The sequence below is a fragment of the Rosa rugosa genome, chromosome 5, assembly GCF_958449725.1.
Source record: "Rosa rugosa chromosome 5, drRosRugo1.1, whole genome shotgun sequence".
NCBI classification, from domain to species: Eukaryota; Viridiplantae; Streptophyta; class Magnoliopsida; order Rosales; family Rosaceae; genus Rosa; species Rosa rugosa.
Genome location: NC_084824.1, coordinates 32,609,433 through 32,631,684, shown reverse-complemented (window position 1 = coordinate 32,631,684; position 22,252 = coordinate 32,609,433). Strand labels below are relative to the sequence as shown.

The following is a 22,252-nucleotide window of genomic DNA, read 5'->3' as shown; positions in this document are numbered from 1 at the left end:
AAGCACGCCCTCAGACAATGATAAGATGGATACCAAGGGAAATGATGCTCAAGACAGCAGTGATACCGCCAATCCCTATTTCATTCATCATTCAGATCACCCAGGGATGGTTTTGGTATCAAAACCTTTGGTTGGAGATAATTATGGCACATGGCACATGGCGCCGCTCCATGAGCATAGCCTTAAGCACAAAAAACAAATCAGGATTCATTGATGGCACAATTAAGAAGCCGTCACCAATTACGCAACCCAATGAATATCAACAGTGGAAGAGGTGCAATGATATGATCTTATCATGGATCCTAAACTCACTCGAGCCTGACCTTGCCAACAGTGTCATCTATGCTGAAACCGCACATGAGGTGTGGATTGATCTCAATGCATGAACATTTTTCTCAAAGTAATGCCCCTCGAATTTTTCAGATCAAGAGAGACATAGCCTTTCGCACACAAGATTAGTTGTACGTCTTTATCTGCTTACTACACAAAATTGAAAGGATTATGGGATGAATTAGCCTCCTACAACACCATTGAAGAAGCATGCATCTGCCTGAAACATATGCCTTCGAACACTCCATTATTGCCTCCATTATTGGCCTGCTGTTTGTGCAATATAAACAAGTTAACGCAAATAACTATTAAACTATTAGTTGTCAAATCTACAATCTATTAAACATTATAGACTCTGATTTTGTTGTTGAAAAACACTAATAATATGGTCAATTATCAATTTCATTTAAGCTAGATCAAAGAAAAGAATTAGGGGGGGGTATTCAATTCAGATTTTAAAAGATTTTGTTTGAGTTTTTATAATCCATGGATTTACTTAATCTACAGATTTTTTAAATTCTATATGAACTCTGATTGATTCTAATGGATTGATTTACTGGTATTTGTTTATATTTTACAAGTCCTTATGATGTTTTTGGTAGGTTATTTTTTTTGGGCTAAATATTGTTTAGTACCCTGTGGTTTGTGCCCAACATCTATTCAGTCCCTCAATTTTCAATTTCATCAAAAACACCCCTACACTAGTATTCTCGTTTAATAGGTCCATCCGTCATCATTCCGTCAAATCTAGTCGTTAACCTGCTAACATGGCATTTCCAACTCAGCAAAGTGGGGCTCAAATGGTAAGTAAAATTCCCTAATTAACCTTTGCTAAAAAATTCAGCTCTTTATTCAAAAAAAAAAAAAAAATTTCAGTTCCAGTCTGATGCTTTCTATCTCTGAACTTTTCTGGCTGACTTCAGCTAGCTTGGCATCAGCGTTATGCAACTTTGCCTCTTAACTCCAGTGATTTGTCTTCTATTCACCCACTTCTTCAATTTCAGTTAATTATGCTACTAGAAGTGATCAAAGCTATGAGAAATGGCCAAAATAGACTAAATCACCGCCGTGCATAGTAGCCACACACGGTGGCCGAAACTGCAAAAAATCCCAATTTCTCCAAATCTCAACCAAACTGCAATTCAAGTGCAAAAGCATGTAGAGCTCGACAAGTAGACCAATTTTGATATGTGAGTTGAAATTGAAGGTCGCCGGAAAAGGAAGGAAACCTACCGTGAAACCCCTTCACCATTTCTCCTTTGATTCTCACTCATGCTTCATTGTTGGGACAATCCGACACCACAAGGACATCCACGACGTCAAGAGGAAGGTACGGCCACCAGTTGAAGGTCTCGAAACAGCTGGAATCTGGAAAGCTCGCCGGAAATCCATGAAGCTTCTCCACTTCGATTCTCCTTCCTCACTTCGCGACTTGACAAACGAAGACCACCAGGTCTGTAGCCGCCTCACCATTCCCTAAAAGACCTGAAGCCGGCGTCATGGGTTCAAACAAGACAACCCCTTTCCCCTCCTAACCGAAGTTCAACTTCAACTTGTCGGAATTCATGTTTGTTCCTGACCCAGTTCTGGCCTTCTTAGCCCCGGTTTTGGGCGTCCGAGACCAACCCGACCAATTTGGGGCTGTCATATGGGTTTGAATAGAGTCAGGGTTAATTAGGGAATTTTACTTGCCATGTGGGCCCCACTTTGCTGAGTTGGAAATGCCATGTCAGCAGGTTAACGGCTAGATTTGACGGAATGATGACTGATGGACCTATTAAACGAGAAATACTAGTGTAGGGGTGGTTTTGATGAAATTGAAAATCGAGGGACTGAATTGATGTTGGGCACAAACCACAGGGTACTAAACAGTATTTAGCCCTTTTTTTTTTTCTTCTTTTTTAAAAGTAATGGATGTATGGATCCAACTATAATGCTATATCAGTGACAAAAAAGTGTGTGTGTCTATATATATATATATGAATAATAAGAGAAAACTAATCAACCAAAATGTTACACAAAAAATAAAGTAGTAAACTAATGACATAATTTATTTCATATCTAATTTACAAAAGAAACATGTGTGTATGTGTGTGTGTATATATATATATATATCTATACATGTATATATATATATCTATATATATATATCGACACCCGGCTTCCGGTTTGATTCAAAAAAAAAGAAACATGTGTGTATGTATCATCTTAACAATACCATTGAAAGTGAGCTTAATTAGCTAAAAGGATTAAGGCTTCCAGAGCTATAGTGATAAAAATAAAAAAATTATTAGATGAGAGCAGAGGCAGAGGTAGAGGCAGAGGAGAATAGTGGGAAGATAGGTCTAAGACAAAATGGATGAGTGTCACCTATTGAGAGCTGCTTCTTCTTTTTTTTCTTTTTTTTGGTGAATAGCTTCTTCATTTTTTGAGTGAGAAAGAATCCATCAAAATCTCTTGGGAAGTGGTTGGATTGTTTTTGAGTTTTGATATGTATAAAAAGTACTATAAAATCCTCCAAAATCCAACATTTAATGAAATTCTTAAAAATCCGTTTAATTTTGAATATCTGCAAATTTGAATGGATAATTTTAAATCTTAATTGAATACATCAAGATTTGAAAGGATTGTTAAAATCTCAATTGAATACCCATAGACTTTCAAAATACAAAAAAATCTTGTAGACTCTTAAATTACACCCCGCTTAGTAAAAAGCAAAAATTTGATCTGGCACAAACATTATATCAATATAATAAACAGATAACAAACATCGAAATCAATCAAATCATTATCCATACTCAAAAAGTCTCAAAGTAGTAATGGACAAGTCTCGTTTTAATTACCGTACAATCTATCAGTCGCTTGACTTTATTTTTTCTTCTTTATCAACTGTTTTGTATTAGTGGCTACCGACACTCTATAATTGAGTTTTATACCTTTATTTCTTTATTTAAGACTCAAAGCTGCAAAAAAAAGAATAGTTGGCTGGAGGTTAAACTTAATTGGCTTATTTCTTTTTTGAATCTGAACATACTAGAGAGAGCAGAGTATCTTGAAATTCTGCTCAGGTTCAACCTTTAAATTTTCCTATATTTTCCTGAAAAGTTTTACAATATTCTCTATATATGCTCCTAAGCAAGTACACATACATTTCTCTGGTTGTTAACTCACATACATATTCATGCAGGAGGATTCGAAGTAGAACTAAGATAAGTGAAAGATGAAAGTGGCAGTGATTGGTTCTGGTATTAGTGGTTTGGTCTCAGCCTATTTTCTTGCAAAAGAAGGCGTTGAAGTGGTTCTATATGAGAAAAAAGACTACCTGGGTGATCATGCCAGGACTGTCACATATGATGGTGTTGATTTGGACCTTGGTTTCATGGTCTTCAATCATGTAAGTAGCACTCTAGTTGTTCTCTGAGTCTCTTTCCTAATTCTGCAAATATATTCTTATTATCCGATTATTAACCATCTGCTTGTTTTGGTAATTTTTGACTTGAATTTTAACATAATGTAAATGTATGCACAGAGTTAGTTCTATATGTTAGATCAGTTGTGCAACTTCTATAAACACAATCCTCAAACTTGCACTAGACAGTTTATACTAAACTCAAAAATAATACAAAAGAAGCTTCAATGATCCAGCCTTCTTGATTAATTGGTCAATGTTAATTCTCCTCATGATCATCCTCACAAATAATCTATCAATTACTACAAAATAAAATACATATGAATAACGTTGATGTTGGTTTGTGGACTTGTGAAATGAAAATTTAAAATTGGAATGTAGGTAATGTTTCCAAATATGATGGAGTTCTTTGAGAGCCTTGGAGTGGATATGGAGACATGCAACATGTCCTTCTCAGTGAGTTTAGATAAAGGACGGGGCTGTGAATGGGGTAGTCGAAATAGTCTCTCAAGCTTGTTTGCAGAAAAGAAGAACTTGTTCAACCCATACTTCTGGAAAATGCTTCGAGAAATCACCAAGTTTAAACATGATTTGATCAGGTAAGTAACTCGAATGGTTTCTGAAATGCCATGTCTCAAAATGTCCTGTTGCTGTGAGATGTCATATTGATGTCTGTATTCGATTTTTCTTGCAGTTATCTTGAGGTGCGTGAGAGTAACCCAGACATTGACCGGAATGAAACCTTAGGGCAGTTTATTGAGTCACATCACTACTCTGAACTATTTCAGAAGGCTTACCTTGTGAGTTATGCATGAATTCACTAAAACGTAGCTGTAAATCTGGAATATCTTTAATTAGAGCTTTTTCTAAGTCACGATGTAATATTAGTTACTTGGTGGCAAAGTAATGTGATTATTCACCTGCAGATTCCAATATGTAGTTCAATCTTATCGTGTCCTTCAGAAGGAGTTATAAGCTTCTCAGCTTTCTCTGTGCTTTCGGTTTGTCGCAATCATCATCTACTTCAGGTGCATTTTTCATCTCCTTTTAGCTGAACTTAATTAAAAAGCCAATATTTTTTTAAAGTAGCATGTATTGCATGATAAATTAGAGACCAGAAAGCTTATTTTGATGTTTTAGTTTCCATTTTAATACCTTAAGAGTTATCCTGCAGCTATTTGGCGGCCCACAGTGGCTTACCATCAAATGGGGTTCACATTGTTATGTGAAGAAGGTACTAATCTTTTACTTTTGAAGTAATCAATATTGCCAATAAGCTTATATACTTGATGCCACTAGTGGAAAAAAGAAAACCTGAAATAAAAAAAGAAAAAAGAAAAACAGTTTCAAGGTCTGAACTGAAAGTAAATGGTTTCTGATAGGAGCATTTTAATGTGGTATTTTAATAGTTAATTCCTCACATTTTGCTTAGTTAATTCCTTAACGAATCGATTTTTAATTCAATTTTTATTTTTAGGTACATTGGAGTAGATGATGATGAAATAAGTGTTAGGTCCATAAAATGATGGAGAAAAATGGAAATGCACTAAAAAGGTCAACTTTACACATTTTCCTACTCCGGCTAGGAGAAACCAAGCCAAGCAAGGAAGAAGGAGCGACCACCTGACCAAATGAACTTCAAATGAGCTGAAACCTTCCAGATCCATTCTAGACATCCTAAGAAACATTCCTTCATCCATTCCATTTTCTTTGTCTCTCCATTTCCTTTCCATTTTCCTTTCCATCCTCTAGTTTCAAGTTTAGTCATCTCCACGAGTTCAAGCAAGGCCAAAGAAGAAGAAGAGAAGCCGTGAGCACTTCCATCCATAGCCATCCTTGAAGCTTGCTTTCGAGTTTCAAGAATCCACAACGTGAATCATCCATCTCATCTTCATCCACGGTGTAATCCTATTCTCCTTTGTAACCTTTGCTTTGAATTTTGTTGGTTATGAACTAGTTGACATATATGTTTGAACAAAGTATTATTTCTGGAATTTTTATGATTAATTGAGAATTTTCAGATTCATATATTGTGATTCGAGAGTTGCTTATGTGGGTTTGTTTAATTAAATTTGCGTTATAGATAACTTTTGTATTTTAATCTTATGTGGTTGCAAACACTTAGGGTTTCGATATGAATGGTGCTAGGTTTAAGAACATGAAATCGACTTTTCGTTTTGTGTAAACTTGAATCAAAGTAGTAAAGGTTTTGTACAAAGATCGAATTTAATTAAAGAGAATTGCAATTAGGTGGACTTTTCCATACTAAGTTGTACACTTGAGTTGATAGCCTTTCTCTATGTGTAATGCGTTAAACATGACATGATTGACTAGCTTTCTAGGGTTTGATTGCATGTTTGATAGGATTAATCTAGGTGCTTTCGCTTAGGTTAATTAGCATTGAAAAGTAAAAAATGGGAATTCATTTGCTTTCGAATGTTTCACATGATCAACTCCTTTCTCATGACTTAGATGAACAATATTAGGGTTTGAATCAATTTTAATCATAAGTTTCGGTTTTGATCTTTGTTCCTTCATTCCATTCGTATTTTTATGTTTTTGCATTTTAATTGTTTTTGTTAACTTAGTTTCATTTTCGAAAAAACCAAAAACAAAATCCCCCCTTTTCGTGTAAAATGTTTATATTTTGTGAATACATTTGTGAATATTATACTTTGTTTTAATTTTAAATTGTTTAATTGTTTGACAATGACAGGTGTACCCTCAATCCCCGGAATAGAACGATCCCTATTTGCTTATACTACTAACGATCTTTTCAGGGTTAAATTGCGCGCTTGCTTTTAGCGTATCAATTTTTGGCGCCGTTGCCGGGGAATTGAAAAATCACTTGTTTTTGTTTATAATTGTTGTATATAAACTGTTTGATACTTAGTTTAAATTAACTAGGTTGTTTTTTTTTATTGTTGAATACGAGTTTAATTGTGAGTTGTAAATTAAAGAAGGAATAGGTGAAGTCGTGTTTATTAATATTGGCCTAAACCCCTTATTGGTACCTAGTTCAGGTCCCTTATGGTTGAGGGCGGCCTTTATTAACATTCATTGAACTGTCTAACACACTTAGGACCTTTTACATCCTAGTAAGAATATCCTATGTGAGATGGTGTCTAGGAAGGGGACAACGTTCATGACGGGTTTTTGAATCCAGAAGTGCTTATAAATGGGCTTAGCTCATGCCAAAATGGATTTTTCCTCTCGTGTTCACCCTCCCCTACCTGGCCATTTCAGTAAGGTTGCCCAACGGATGTAGGAGGGACTTTGTGTCTAGACGACTATACTTGGGCCGCACGTCCACTTGATTTACCGCTTGGAATTAGATTTGATATCAATAATGTTTATAACAAAAGAAATACTTGTGCATACTCTTTACGTGTAAATTATTTTGTTGTTTCACACTTTATACTTGTAAAAATACTTTTTACGTTTTATACTCACTTGTGTACTTAACTTGTGTCTTATGTACAAAATACTTGTTAATTATACTTGTAGTTTGTAATTCATAGTTACTTGTTTATTATTATTTTTTTTTTTTTTTGTATTTCTTTGTTAATATTAAGTTACTAACTTTATTTAATGTAGGTACCGTCTGGCTGCAAGACGTAAAATACAAGCGCTGCTTGGGAGGCAACCCAATTCAGAATATAATCAGATTTGCTTTCTCTTCCCCTTTTACTCCTCCATTTTCTTTTTGTTTTAGTAGTTATTTTCGTAAATTCCATCCCTATATGCTTACTTATTTCATTGCATGCTTTTAATTGATTACATTGAGGATAATGCAATATTTAAGTGTGGGGGAAGGGATTTATATTTTTGTCTTTCATTTTGAATCCTATAAATATTTTTGTCTTTCATTTTGAGTCCTATATTTTAAAAAAAAAAATAATAATAATAAAAAATAAAAAATAAAAAAAATAAAAAATAAAAAATAAAAAAATAATAAAATAAAATGCATTCATTCAGTCTTATTAAATTCAGCTTTTTACAAAAAAAAAAAAAAACAAAAATAAATAAATAAAAAAATAATAATAAAAAAAAAAAAAAAAAATATCTCCCAAATTGTATATTTTGTATTTCTTAGTTAATTATAGTTACTAACTTTCTAATTTCTATTCTGTCTGGCTGAAAGACGTTAAACTCAAGCGCTGCTTGGGAGGCAACCCAATTCAGAAGTAGCTGTGAAGGAGTCTACCTACACAGATTTGCTTTCTCTTTCCCTATCTCTTTTTATTTTTTATTTTTTTCTCTTTTGTTTTTATTTTAGGATTTATTTTCATAAATGTCTTCTATCTATGCTTATTTGTTTCATTGCATGCTTATGATTGATTACATTGAGGACAATGCAATATTTAAGTGTGGGGGAAGGGATTTATATTTGAGTCTTTTATTTTGAGTCAGATATATTGGAAAATACAAAAAAATCGAAAAATGTCAAAAATTAAAAAAATTTCTTTGATTTTATTTATTGAGTCTTAGTCCTTTGTTTTTATTTTTGAGTCATAGGATGCCCTTTTAACTGTCTAGGATGAGCTTATATCTCTGAAATTAAGGCTAAAAGAGGATCACAAGATTGGGATAATATTTGATGATATTCTTTGGTTAATTATGATTTATGAAAAGCATATGAATGTGTAGTAGATATGGTGCATGCGTAACTTTGGTACAGAATATGAACATGTGGATGATAAGTTATGATTCATAATAACCCTTGTGAGAATTTGAGCCATGTGCCCTTTCTTTGTTGAGTGATTAATGGAAAAAAAAATGAATTATACTCTTATTTTCTTGGTGATGATTCTGTTGATCTCATTATTCTTTCATCTTGATTGATTACATGCCATAGATTAAGTTTAATGGACTAGAGAATGCTAGAATTCGCTCTTGTGCTTGTTAAGACGTTTTGTCAATACATGGCCCTGATTCTGGAAAGGATAGAGGCACCTAGGAACTACCACCATTGCCAAATAAGCCTGTGTCCCTATTTGTGCCCGTCGTGGGACCCCCTTAGATAAACCCCTTTGAGCCTACATTAAGCCTTTTCTTTCATCACCCTAAAAATCCTTAACCCCTGAACCTTAGTATAGTTATAATCCTACCCTTTGTTCTAAAAACTTAGTGGAGCTATCTTTTGAGACTTACTACATGATGGTGACAAGGATTAAGAAGAGGTGAAAATTCAAGTGTGGGGGTAGACTTGTCCATAAAAAAATAAAAAAAAATAAAAATAAAAAAATATAAAAAAAAAAAGAATGTTTATGGATTTTAGTCCCCCATACTTGGTGAGTTTGGAGATTGTTTTGAATTGAATGCCCACTATCGAAAAATTTGGTCTTTGTCCAATTCACTAGAATCAAAGGGAGTTTAGAATGAAGATGAAGACATTAAGCCCTTTTATAAAGCCTCATGAGTATGACGTTATGCCTTGGTGGATTTCTAGAAGTCTCTCTACATCAACATGAGCTCTGCTAGGTTTTTAGGATACTTTGTTAAAATTCCTTACCCTTTTATTTCTTAAAACCTTGAGCCTTAGCCCCATTACAACCTTTGAGAAGACCTTCTTGATCCTTAAGATGGAACAGCCTTTGATGTGGAGATGAGTTACAAGAGTTGAACATATGGCTTGGGTCCATTCGTGCAAGTAGTTGATATCTTTCATGAGATCTTTTAAAAAAAAAAAAAAAAAATTATATTCACAAAGTGCTTTTTGTTTCTTATATATGTGAGCTATTTGATTGCCTCAAAATATTTTCTCTCACATATAATTGAGTGATTATAAGCTTTTAAGCATGAGCCTTGAATCTTAGAGAAGAAAGAGTGATATATCCATGTGAGGTTTGAATCATGACTTGTTTGAAATATGTTGAGCTCCACTCACCACCATTGTTTACTCCCAAGTCTTACATGCTTATATGTGGATTATATTTTGTAATTACCTCTTGAATATCTTGATGATGTGATTCTTGGTTAAGTGCTAATCTTGGTGTCTTGAAAGTATGAGATTTCTGAGACAATATGTTAAAGGGCAATAGAGGTCTTTGTGATGTCAACATCATGGTCTTTGTCTTTGAATTTACTCTTTTATGTGTGACGTTTTTTTTTTTTTTTTTTTTTTTTTTTTTTTTTTTTTTTTTTTTTTTTCTTTGTGTTTTGCTTTGTGTTTTACGTTTTTGGTTTCTTTGAGTCTTTGTGTTTTTGTTTCCATACTTAGTCAATTTTTTCGTTGGTTTCTTTGTTTTGTGTCATAGTCTTTTTGGTTTGTTAGTTTTTGATTTTGCTAAGGGACTAGCAAAAGCTAAGTGTGGGGGAATTTGATAGGAGCATTTTAATGTGGTATTTTAATAGTTAATTCCTCACATTTTGCTTAGTTAATTCCTTAACGAATCGATTTTTAATTCAATTTTTATTTTTAGGTACATTGGAGTAGATGATGATGAAATAAGTGTTAGGTCCATAAAATGATGGAGAAAAATGGAAATGCACTAAAAAGGTCAACTTTACACATTTTCCTACTCCGGCTAGGAGAAACCAAGCCAAGCAAGGAAGAAGGAGCGACCACCTGACCAAATGAACTTCAAATGAGCTGAAACCTTCCAGATCCATTCTAGACATCCTAAGAAACATTTCTTATGAAGAGTGCAAGAGCCAAAAAGAAGTGGAAGGCCTTCAAACAGTCAGCCCAATTTTCTGCAGAAGCAAAACTGGAAAACTGGACCTGTAAGGAGTCCAGCAGAAATTCCGGCCCAAACACATGGAGATAAATTCTGAAAATTTTACAGAATGATCTACACTCATGATGGATCATTTCATATGAAGAAGTCACGGGCAAAATCTGAAGTCTTGGTGGAGAATTAATTGAAGGAAAAATGAGTAGAAAGTGACTCAAACCTAACAAATTCCATTAGTGTTTAAATATTCAAACCTAACAAATTCCATTAGTGTTTAAATATTCAAACCTAATAAATTCCATTAATGTTTAAATGCTCAAACCTAACATATCATCATTTGTTTAAATCCAAATAGTTTTGCTTGGTAGCCTATAAATAGAGGCTACAACAAAGAAGAAAGGACATTCCTTCATCCATTCCATCTTCTTTGTCTCTCCATTTCCTTTCCATTTTCCTTTCCATCCTCTAGTTTCAAGTTTAGTCATCTCCACGAGTTCAAGCAAGGCCAAAGAAGAAGAAGAGAAGCCGTGAGCACTTCCATCCATAGCCATCCTTGAAGCTTGCTTTCGAGTTTCAAGAATCCACAACGTGAATCATCCATCTCATCTTCATCCACGGTGTAATTCGATTCTCCTTTGTAACCTTTGCTTTGAATTTCGTTGGTTATGAACTAGTTGACATATATGTTTGAACAAAGTATTATTTCTGGAATTTTTATGATTAATTGAGAATTTTCAGATTCATATATTGTGATTCGAGAGTTGCTTATGTGGGTTTGTTTAATTAAATTTGCGTTATAGATAACTTTTGTATTTTAATCTTATGTGGTTGCAAACACTTAGGGTTTCGATATGAATGGTGCTAGGTTTAAGAACATGAAATCGACTTTTCGTTTTGTGTAAACTTGAATCAAAGTAGTAAAGGTTTTGTACAAAGATCGAATTTAATTAAAGAGAATTGCAATTAGGTGGACTTTTCCATACTAAGTTGTACACTTGAGTTGATAGCCTTTCTCTATGTGTAATGCGTTAAACATGACATGATTGACTAGCTTTCTAGGGTTTGATTGCATGTTTGATAGGATTAATCTAGGTGCTTTCGCTTAGGTTAATTAGCATTGAAAAGTAAAAAATGGGAATTCATTTGCTTTCGAATGTTTCACATGATCAACTCCTTTCTCATGACTTAGATGAACAATATTAGGGTTTGAATCAATTTTAATCATAAGTTTCGGTTTTGATCTTTGTTCCTTCATTCCATTCGTATTTTTATGTTTTTGCATTTTAATTGTTTTTGTTAACTTAGTTTCATTTCCAAAAAAAAACCAAAAACAAAATCCCCCCTTTTCGTGTAAAATGTTTATATTTTGTGAATACATTTGTGAATATTATACTTTGTTTTAATTTTAATTGTTTAATTGTTTGACAATGACAGGTGTACCCTCAATCCCCGGAATAGAACGATCCCTATTTGCTTATACTACTAACGATCTTTTCAGGGTTAAATTATGCGCTTGCTTTTAGCGTATCAGTTTCTCTAGGACTCTTGTCTCTAGCTCATGTTTGGTTAACAAATTCAGGTGAAAGAAGTGTTGGAGAGTAAAGGGTGTCAGATAAGAACCGGCTCTGAGGTGCATAAAGTTTCCACAACTGATGACGGTGAGTGGTTATATGGATAGTTGAGACTCCTATTTCTGATCCTCTCTTCAATTGTATTAATAGAGTTTCCATGAGAGATAGCAGGTTGCACTGTTTTTACTGGAGATTGTTTTGAGGAAATTTACAATGGATGCATTCTAGCTATCCAAGCCCCCAAAGCCGTGAGAATATTAGGAGAACAGGCAACACCGGATGAACTGAGAATACTTGGCGCCTTCCAATATGTGTACTGGTATACCTTTGTATTATCACTTGCACCTCTTCAAATTAGTACCTGTAAGTCTGTAATCTTGCTAGCTATGTCTTGCTGGTCACTTGATGTGTACTCTGAAAAATAATCAACTTATAATATGCACCTGATCATTTACTTTGATTTATCTACCTTTTCTTATTTTGGAAAAGAGGGTAAATGCTGAAGTTGGTTTGCTTTTTTGGTCTCCTAGCTAATTCAATGAATGCATAACATTGTTCAACTCTATTGGCAGTGATATTTTCCTTCATCGTGACAAAAATTTTATGCCCCAAAATCTAGCAGCATGGAGTGCATTAAACTATCTTGGAAGTACTGACAACAAAGTATGTTTGACATACTGGCTCAATCAGGTTCAGGTAAATTATGTGTTCAGTAAGAATTTGTGGAACTTTCCTCTTTGAAATTGCTCCCTTCTTCTGTTGAAGACTTAACCATTCCTGGAATTTTTGAATGTGCAGAACCTCAGCGAAACACGTCAACCATATCTTGTGACACTCAATCCAGATCATACACCAAACCACACCTTGCTTAAGTGGTCAACAAGCCATCCGGTCCTATCTGTTGCTGCATCGAAAGCTTCGCTGGAGCTTCCTCATATTCAAGGAAAGAGAGGAATTTGGTTTTGTGGAGCATACCAGGGTGAGATTCAGAACTACCTCAATTTTCATTTCTCCGAGCTGATATTATCCTATGTTGCTAAAACTATGCTTTAGCTTTTATCAATCATCTGATAGTCTATCATACACTTTTTCAGGTTATGGCTTCCATGAGGATGGGCTAAAGGTATATATGAAGGAGTTAGTTATCAGATCATATTATTGTATAACTGACTGATACATGTTATGGTATAAAATATGAAAGAGTGATTGACCTCCTCGGTAATTATTCATATTGATGAAGTGAATGGTAAATTAGTTGAATTAAGAAGCTTAATACATTGGCAAATTGGAATTGCAGGCTGGAGTGGCTGCAGCACATGGTATGCTTGGGAAAGGTTGTGCCCTGTTGGGAAACCCAAAACATATGGCTCTTTCATTGACAGAAACAGTGGCACGCCTATTTGTTACTACATTTCTTAGACATTATATATCTACCGGATGTTTAATGTGAGTAATACTTATGTTCTTGAAATGTATTCTACTTCCTCAACTTGGATCATGTATGTGACAAGCTTACTGTTACCTGCATTGCATATGCCACTTGTTTTTTCTTTTTCTATCTTCTATGTCAACTGTTTTACTACTTTTTTTTCATTTCATCATCTGGAATAAGTTTCATCAGATATGAATACAATTAGTATATTTTAAATGTTGTTTCGTATGCAGCTTATTAGAAGAGGGAGGCACAATGTTGACCTTTGAGGGAAGCAGCAAGGACTGTTCTCTAAAATCCGTTCTCAAAGTTCACAGTCCTCAGTTTTACTGGAAAGTATGCATATACTTTTAACTGACTTTGACACTGCATAATGTGAATCCTAGTTAAAAGGAAATGGTTTCTAATTAAAGCTCAGGAAGACATTATATCGGATCATTGTAAATATGAAAACACCATTAAATCCTCACGAACTTTCACTGATTAGGAGAAGTTTTAATTTCACAGGTAATGACACTGCAGGCTGATTTAGGCATTGCAGTTGCATATATCAGTGGCGATTTTTCTTTCAATGATAAAGACCGAGGTCTTCTAAATCTTTTTATGGTATGATAATTGAACATTGCAATCTCATTCTCATTACTATGCAGATTTTGATAAAATTTTGCCTTGCTGTTTCTTCTTCCAGCTTCTCATTGCCAACAGAGATTCTAATGCCTCAAAATCAAACAACAAAAGGTGCAATGGGCCGATTATCTTAAACTAGAATTGTGATATAGCTGATAATAATCATCCAGGTCTCATTACATTGTTGGTTTTATGTAGAGGATGGTGGCAGCCTTTGTTTTTCACAGCCACTATAGCCTCAGCCAGTTACTTCTTTCAGCATGCTTTTACGCAAAATAGTCTTGCACAGGCTCGAAGGAACATTTCTCATCATTATGATCTGGTATACAATTTATAGAAATAATAGGATTTACTTAAAATTAACCTCTCTATTATCAGTTAGTATGTATTGGAATAGATTTTACTCTTTAGTAGCTATTTAAATGACATGCTAGCATGAGACTTGGTTTTTTAGCTCACGGAAGTTCACTATTCGGTTTTTGTGTGTTGTAGAGTAATGAACTATTTTCGCTGTTCTTGGGCGAAACAATGATGTATTCCACTGCAATATTTAAGGTCAGAATCACCAGCTTCCAGTCAGTTTACGACAATAAACACTGCATGGAAGAAAGTACATTAATTGGAATGTAACTTATATTTTTTCTTTCTGTGTCAAATTGTCATTCTTAAGACAGAAGATGAGGAACTGAATACTGCACAGCTTAGGAAAATCTCTACTCTCATTGATAAGGTGAGTTCAATTTTGAGAATTCTGTCAAGGGTTTGATTTCTGTTTTCGTCTCCTATTTCAAAGTGTTTCTTCTTTCAATTAAACTAGGCTAGAATCGATGAGAACCATGAGGTTCTAGATATTGGTTGTGGTTGGGGAACCTTAGCTATTGAAGCAGTTAAACAAACGGGCTGCAGATACACTGGCATCACTCTATCTGAGGAACAACTTAAATTTGCTGAAAAGAAAGTGAAAGATGCTGGACTTCAGGTATCAAATTTTAGAAACTTTAGAAACTTATTTATTCCAAGAAACTTGATTTGTTATTTGAATTAATTTATAACAGCACCGGATCAAGTTCCTTCTGTGTGACTACCGCCAATTGCCTTCTGACCACAAATATGACAGAATCATTTCTTGGTGAGTACTTTTCCCTTACCAACTTGAGTCCATTCATTATACTCCTGAAAATTTCTTGATTAGTGGCTGCATTTTTTAGCGAGATGCTAGAACATGTCGGCCATGAATTTGTGGATGAGTTCTTTTCTTGCTGTGAGTCTGTACTGGCAAAAAATGGGCTTTTTATTCTCCAGGTAGTGTTTGACAATTTTGACTCCAAGTTGCTTCACTATTTTGACTAATAAATTTGACTGCTATAAATGATGGCATCGAACATATTGCTAATGGTGATTGATCTTTCTTAGTTCATATCTGTGCCGGATGATCGATATGATGAGTACAGGCAAAATTCAGGCTACTTCATAAAGGAATATATATTTCCTGGTGGATGTCTACCTTCATTAAGTAGGGTAACATCAGCCATGGCCGCTTCTTCTGGACTCTGGTATGATCTGTTATCATGAGATGAGAACAATCTCATAATTAGGTCCGACATTTTGTCATAATGTTTTATTTCTAACTTATGAGAATTTCATTTTGCAGTGTGGAGCACTTGGAAAACATTGGAATTCATTATTACCAAACACTAAGATGTTGGAGAAAGAATTTCTTAGAGAGACAGAGGTAAGAAGATAGTCGATCATGTCTTTAATTAGTCTGATGGCAATATAAATAAGAATTCTATGTATAATGCGGTTGACATGCACAAGTTTATTTTGAATTTATGATATATAGCATATACTCTCAAGTCTGTATATAGATCAAAAATGATAGAAGCCGCGATGGGCATAAATTTTCCAAAAGGAATAAGTGCACTTAATGATGAAGTTCTAATATATTCTCTAATCTAAAAGTGGGGACACCAACAAAATCTAAATGGGAAAATATTAATACCAAGAGTTGATAAAAAAATAATAATAATAATAAATAAAAATTAAAAATTAAAAAAAATTAAAAACTCAACAAACGAAGAATGTTCAAGAAGTACAAACAAATTTAATTGCACAAACATATTCAGCGAAAAACAGTTTATCCTACATAATTTCAATAGAAAGTATAAAGCAATAAAACAGATCTTCAAAAATGAGCAGTTTATCCAACATCAATAGAAAAACAGTTTATCCAACCTAAAAAGTTACATCTATTAGTTTATCCAACATAATTCATTAGAATCACCAAGGCTTGGAAATCCTCATAAATGCTTGACAGCATAGTTAAATTCAAGTTCTTCGGACGCATCACTACCATATATACTACCATATCCTTTCCAATGTAAAGGAAATTTACTCTGATGAGTATATTATATAGAGTAATAAGTATTCAGTACACCGATGTGCACTTACATCAACAGAGTTGGATGGTTTGATAATATCAAGTATATTTTTTTGTTATTAAAAAAAAAGTTGTCTGGATCTGCTAATTCGCTTGCACAGCTAGCGGGTGCATAGATTAATTTTCCGTAAATTATATTGTTAGTGTATTTCATAATTTCCAATGTAATTGAGAAAATTGTTGTGAACATTTGCAGCAATAGGATCCGAAGGATCATCACTAAAAACTTGGTAAACCGTACGTGGAAAGCCAAGAATATAGATGTCCTCTATATGGCCGCTACTTGCTCCCGGTGGCAATATCAACATATTGTCCACAATTTTGATCAGTTTTGATCAATTTTGAAGTTGTTCAATTATTTTGATCAATATATCCAACTGTACCTTATAAATTATTACATCCAATATATTGTTAATAGTCAAGGCTAACTAGTCTTTGTTTAGTTCATAATATGTAATACCTCGAAAGTCGTTATTAAATTGTTGGGAATTTTGAGAATTAATAAAGTGTTCGTTAGTACGATTTGGTGGTTCGAGTATAGAACGAAATTATTTCAGACGATTTATTAATCGAAATGCACGTTTTAGGGGGTATACGAAGTTTGACTTTTTATACGTTGGGTTTCTCCGAAAACTTCCTTCACAAAAGTCATAGAGCACGTCGATACGAGTTCGTGTATATGCGGAACTCGAAAATCGGAGTTCATATGAAGAATTTATGAGCTTCAGAAAAAGTTTCCATTTTTGATAAAAGGACGAAATTTTTCAGAAATTGCAAAAATGCCCAGGTTTCCAAAACAGGAAACCCGAGCTCTCTTCTCTCTCCTCCCACCGGAAATCGCCTCAAAACTTCGCCGGCTGATATCTCCGCCGTCCGGCCACCTCTGGACGAGCTACCACCGGCGATGGCGTCGCCTCTTCCTCCTCTACCTCCTTGTGGTAACATCTCATCCCCTCTCGGCGTCTACGCGGCGGTGCATGGCAGACCCGATCCTTACCTCGTTTTGGGTCAACGTCGGTTTCTCCCTCCTCCGGCCACCATAACTCGAACCACTTGGCTTTTTGGAGTCGCCTGTTGATGCTGGTCATGCTCCTCGAAGGATCGGAGCTGAACTGACATGTGGACGGAAAACGGAGGCTCGCTGGAAAACTGGGAAATTTCCCGATCTACAAACTGTCGAGGTAGATTTCGACCCTTTTTACTTCGATTCAAGCTTTGTGATAGTTGAGAAAGTTGTTAGGCATGTTGAGACGAAAAGTTGCAGGTAGGTTTCACCCCCTAACTCGGTGATTGGCGGCGCTGTGCGGCGGCTTCCAGCCACCTCAGGGACAGTTTCTGTTCCTCTTTTCAATCTACACATCGTGCGAACATGTTGATGTACAATACATAATTGTTGGAGTTCGTATGAGCATGTTAGGGTTTTAGGGTTTTCGATTCGATCGGTTTTCGATCCGTGTGGATCTGGCCATCCGATCGACTTGTAGTTTTGATATATTGACCGTAGAACTGTTCCGGAGACTTTGGGTGGTCTTGGATGAGGTTTCGCCTCGATTGGCGTCACTTTCGAATTTTTGGATTGTTTCGAGAGTTTCGAAATTTAATTGTTTTTTGTGATTCGTGTATTGAATCGAGGCTGTACGTTCTTTAGGTGATTGACAGTACGTCCGGTAATTTATCCTAGCTGTTAGAGAAGATGCAGCTGGATTTAGAGGTGAGTAAATCTCACGTGGTTCATTTACGAACCGAATTACTTTTTGTACGTTTTATCACTAAATCGTGAAATCGTTTTATGCAAATAAAGATTTGTTTTTAAATGATATGAACTCGATCGACTACGGTTCATAGGACTGCGGTTCATAGGTAAGAAAATGAGTTTTTAAGTATAAAAATGAATTTATCTGTTTTTGATGTGTGTGAACTATAGTTGATATTAGTAGCCATTCCTGAGTGGATGACTACGTATATGTATATTTACGTGGAATATATATTTGAATGGTGTGACATTGGGTGAGGTAATGATGGTGATTTAATTGAATTATTATTTCGAGCACTTACTCTTTACGGGAATACAATATATCATGTAATTGTTGATTTTATTGTGTTGAAGAGCTTATTGTGTAAAAGAGTATTTTGAGCTGAGTGTAACGGAGTACGATTCATTATGTGAGTGATTGATGTAATTGTATGAAAAGAGTATTTTGAGTTGAATGTGACATTTCGAGTCAAGTGGACTTTTTGAATGTTTCGGTCTAAGGACCTTTTGTCACATTGGTTTTGAGGCAATTATTATCGTAAGGCTGATCCTCGGCCGAGGTGACAGGTTACGATTCAGTTAGAGCTCTAGTCTATCTGCCACTGTACTACTTGGGGGATAACTTTGTGTTATCGTGTGCCTTTGAGTACAGTATACTGCTTGGGGGATAATTTTGAGTTATCGTGTGCCCATGGGTATATATTTTTAAAAGAGAGTGTCGGTGTCCTTTCTTTTGTCGTCTATGTGGGACTTTGATTTCGAATGAATTGTAGGGTTGATTTTGGTTACTTTAAATTACTCTTCAATTGAGTAATTGTAAATGGAATTAAAAAGGGTGATTTCTTGGCTTTAGATAGAGTGAGTGGGTGAGGGATTATCGGTTTTTATTTAGAATGATTGGTTTTGTCACGGTTGTGACCTGTGTGTTCCTTAAAACGAAAAGGATTTTATTGTTGGAATTAATCATTGTGATGATTGTTGTCCTCGTGTCGGAAAGACGTTTTGGGGTTATTTAGGTTTACTCATACGAGTTTCAAAAGCTTACCGGGTTTGTTGTTTCAACCCAGTGCACTATTCCATGGTGTAGGGTTATTGTGCATGTTAGAATCTCGTGTAACCGTAGTTGAAGCTGAGGTGTACTTTCTGTTGCGTGGACGTTGAAGGGTACTTGTAGTTTTAATCTTCCGCTGTTTAGTGAGAGTGATGAGTGTGTTTACTTATTGAATTGTCGTTCAGTTTAATTTGTAAACTCTTTGTAATTAATATGTGACTCTAAAGAACAAGTCCGTATTGATGTTAGTGAGCTCAGTTTGCTTTATCGCTTAATTTTAATGAAGAATTTTCTATGTGTTTTCTTGTACTTGTTAAGTTATCGCGTTTCGGATACGAATTTTTTTATTCGAAATTCGGGATGTGACATAATACCAGATGAACCGTTAAGGCTGATTGGTCTTTCTTTAGTTTATATCATTACCGGATAAGCACTATGAAGAGTTGCCTATACTCAATAAAGGAATATATAATTCCTTGTGGATGTCTAATCTGTAAAGTAGGGTAACATCAACCATGGCTGCTTCCAGACTTTGGTATAATCTGTTATCATGAGATGAGAACAATCTCATAATTAGGTCTAACTTTTTGTTATAGTGTTTTTATTTTAAAATTATGAGAATTTCATTTCACAGTGTAGAGCGCGCACTTGAAAAACATTAGAATTCATTATAATCAAACAGTAAGATGTTGGAGAAAAAATTTCTTAAAGAGTCGACAGAGTTAAAAAGTTGTAGTCTGATGGCAAATTTCTGTGTAATAGATAAATAAGAATTCTATTTATAATGAGGTTCTTGAGGACCATGACATGCACGGTTTATTAATATTATGATATGCATCATATACTTTTAAGTCTATATATGGATTGAAAAGGATATAAACAATGGGCATAAATTTTTCATTGCAACTTTCTTGTCTGAACATGGAACTCCCTACTTATTAATTAAGCTCACTATTGCTCTTTGTTCTTTGCTTTTCATTGAACATATACTCCAACAAAAGTTTTCATTTACATGCGCGCGTGAGTGTCTATATGTGTGTGTATATATATATCAAATGAAATTAAATGGAATATAATTTATGACGGCTGCAATTTTAGCTTTTAATACAGTGCAATTTCTCTTTGTTGTTTATAGTGAAATACTCGCTCTTGGATTCAATGAAAATTTCATTCGGACATGGGAATATTATTTTGATTATTTTGCTGCTGGTTTCAAGTCATATACACTTCGAGATTACCAGGTAACTTTTATACTCTACACATTTTTCGAATTTCCGCTGTTGGATAATATACACTTAATTAATCTTGCATAACAATATACACTACATACAATAATATGATCTTCGCTATGATCTTTTTAAGTATTATGTGTGCCTTAGTCACACGTGCTTCAGATCACCCAATTTAAGTTATTAATTTGATGCAGATTGTGTTTTCACGTCCTGGTAATGCTCTCACATTCAACAATCCATATAAGGGTTTCCCTTCAGCATATTGATGATTATGCACTATGAACTGCTAGGAAGAATAAGGCGCATAGTAAACACAGCTCCATTTGAATAAGTGATTACAAATCTACATATTCATTTGAGATGTATTATTGCTTAGATTGCTTGTCAAACATGTAAAGATTTCACGTTTGAATAAAAGAAGTAAACAAAAAAATGGAGTTCGAATAAATATTTGTCTGTAATTTAGTAAACTACATTTTATATAATGTTGGGGTGTTGTGTTTAAACTAAATGAAAACACTTTTTTCATAGAGAATTAACCGCTGGTTACTAATGTCTTCCTAACAGTTTGGACCGTCCCTTTAAAGAATTGTCACTAATGAATATGTGTATCCAATATATCTTCTATAGAAAAATGACACAAATTTTTGCAAGAATATATCCTTGCCCAAATTGGTTTCGTTGCTACTCTCTATGCGTCCTTCCACAATGTTAAGTTGGTTTTTTTCATAGAGAATTAACCGCTGATATTACTAATGTCTTCCTAACAGTTTGGACCATCCCTTTAAAGAATTGTCACTAATGAATATGTGTATCCAATATATCTTCAATAGAAAAATTACAGAAATTTTTGCAAGAATATATACTTGCCCAAATTGGTTTTGTTGCTACTCTCTATGCGTCCTTCCACAATGTTAAGTTGGTGTTGCCATCTACTGCTTTCTTTAGCACAACGTCTTGTTGAATACATGCTTTACACAAAGCACAAACATTAATTACTTAGTTTAATTTGGTGATAAATACAATTAGCTAAACTGATGACATAACTAGGGATACTTTGATAATTACCTTGTTTTATCCAAATATATAGATAATGAATTCTGAGTTGGAGATGGTTCTTGTATTTAAGAAAGAAAAGATATGCAAATGCCAAGATGTGGTTGTCCATGAAAGCTTCGCTCAAAGTAGCGTGCGTAGCTATTCTTCAATGCATAATTCAATGTAAATAAACCTGAATTGAAGTAAAAAATGTTACAAGATTCGATACAAATATTCACAAATCTTATTTTCTTAGTGATGATTGGAAATATGATTAAGTGGTAAAATGTCATTCATTAGAAGAAATAGGATAGAATCCTGGTGTGCCAAACCAAGATCATTTAAATCTATACTTATATGTGTTCGACACTATAAGTATTGGTGAGATCCGTTGTAGGATGAGCGCCGAGTGCCATTCCACTGAATTAGGCAAATGCAAGTGAGGGATTATAAGGTTATTTTGGAGAAAGTTGATGCATGCTAGGGTTTTGATTTTACGCTTTATCTTCGATTTGCAATCCGCGAAGATCCGACCGTTGGATCTTCGTATAATTTTGATAGGATGATCCCAAGGGCGATCCGTGAGAATCCGACCGTTGGATCGTCATTTGAGTGTGTTATGAATCAATTGCTAAGATAGGATCGTATTTTGATTAGGTGATTGACGGTTTTGGTTGGGTGGACGGTTG

General features: G+C 34.7%; 1 protein-coding gene and 1 long non-coding RNA gene across 6 annotated transcripts in view; both read left to right on the top strand.

Annotated features, from left to right (window-relative positions):
* LOC133711002 (uncharacterized) overlaps positions 1-22,252 on the top strand; it is a 66,091-nt gene that overhangs the window by 28,415 nt on the left and 15,424 nt on the right. The gene's annotated exons all lie outside the window — the stretch shown is intronic.
* LOC133711000 (uncharacterized) lies at positions 3,249-21,030 on the top strand. 4 transcript variants are annotated; one of them, XM_062137158.1, is made up of 25 exons: positions 3,249-3,398; positions 3,518-3,724; positions 4,121-4,338; positions 4,434-4,539; positions 4,666-4,767; positions 4,914-4,973; positions 11,999-12,077; positions 12,159-12,309; positions 12,563-12,686; positions 12,789-12,969; positions 13,085-13,113; positions 13,288-13,436; positions 13,656-13,758; positions 13,930-14,028; positions 14,111-14,160; positions 14,248-14,371; positions 14,542-14,604; positions 14,720-14,779; positions 14,867-15,028; positions 15,105-15,178; positions 15,258-15,351; positions 15,463-15,602; positions 15,701-15,781; positions 20,429-20,534; positions 20,720-21,030. In XM_062137158.1, exons 2-25 carry the CDS (start codon positions 3,551-3,553, stop codon positions 20,789-20,791), a joined length of 2,601 nt encoding a protein of 866 aa, XP_061993142.1. In that variant the 5' UTR covers positions 3,249-3,398; positions 3,518-3,550; the 3' UTR covers positions 20,792-21,030. The 4 variants fall into 4 exon arrangements, with proteins under 4 accessions (XP_061993142.1, XP_061993143.1, XP_061993144.1 ...); XM_062137159.1 differs by having other exon boundaries at positions 12,162-12,309; positions 20,720-21,029; XM_062137160.1 differs by lacking the exons at positions 20,429-20,534; positions 20,720-21,030 and adding an exon at positions 16,686-20,378.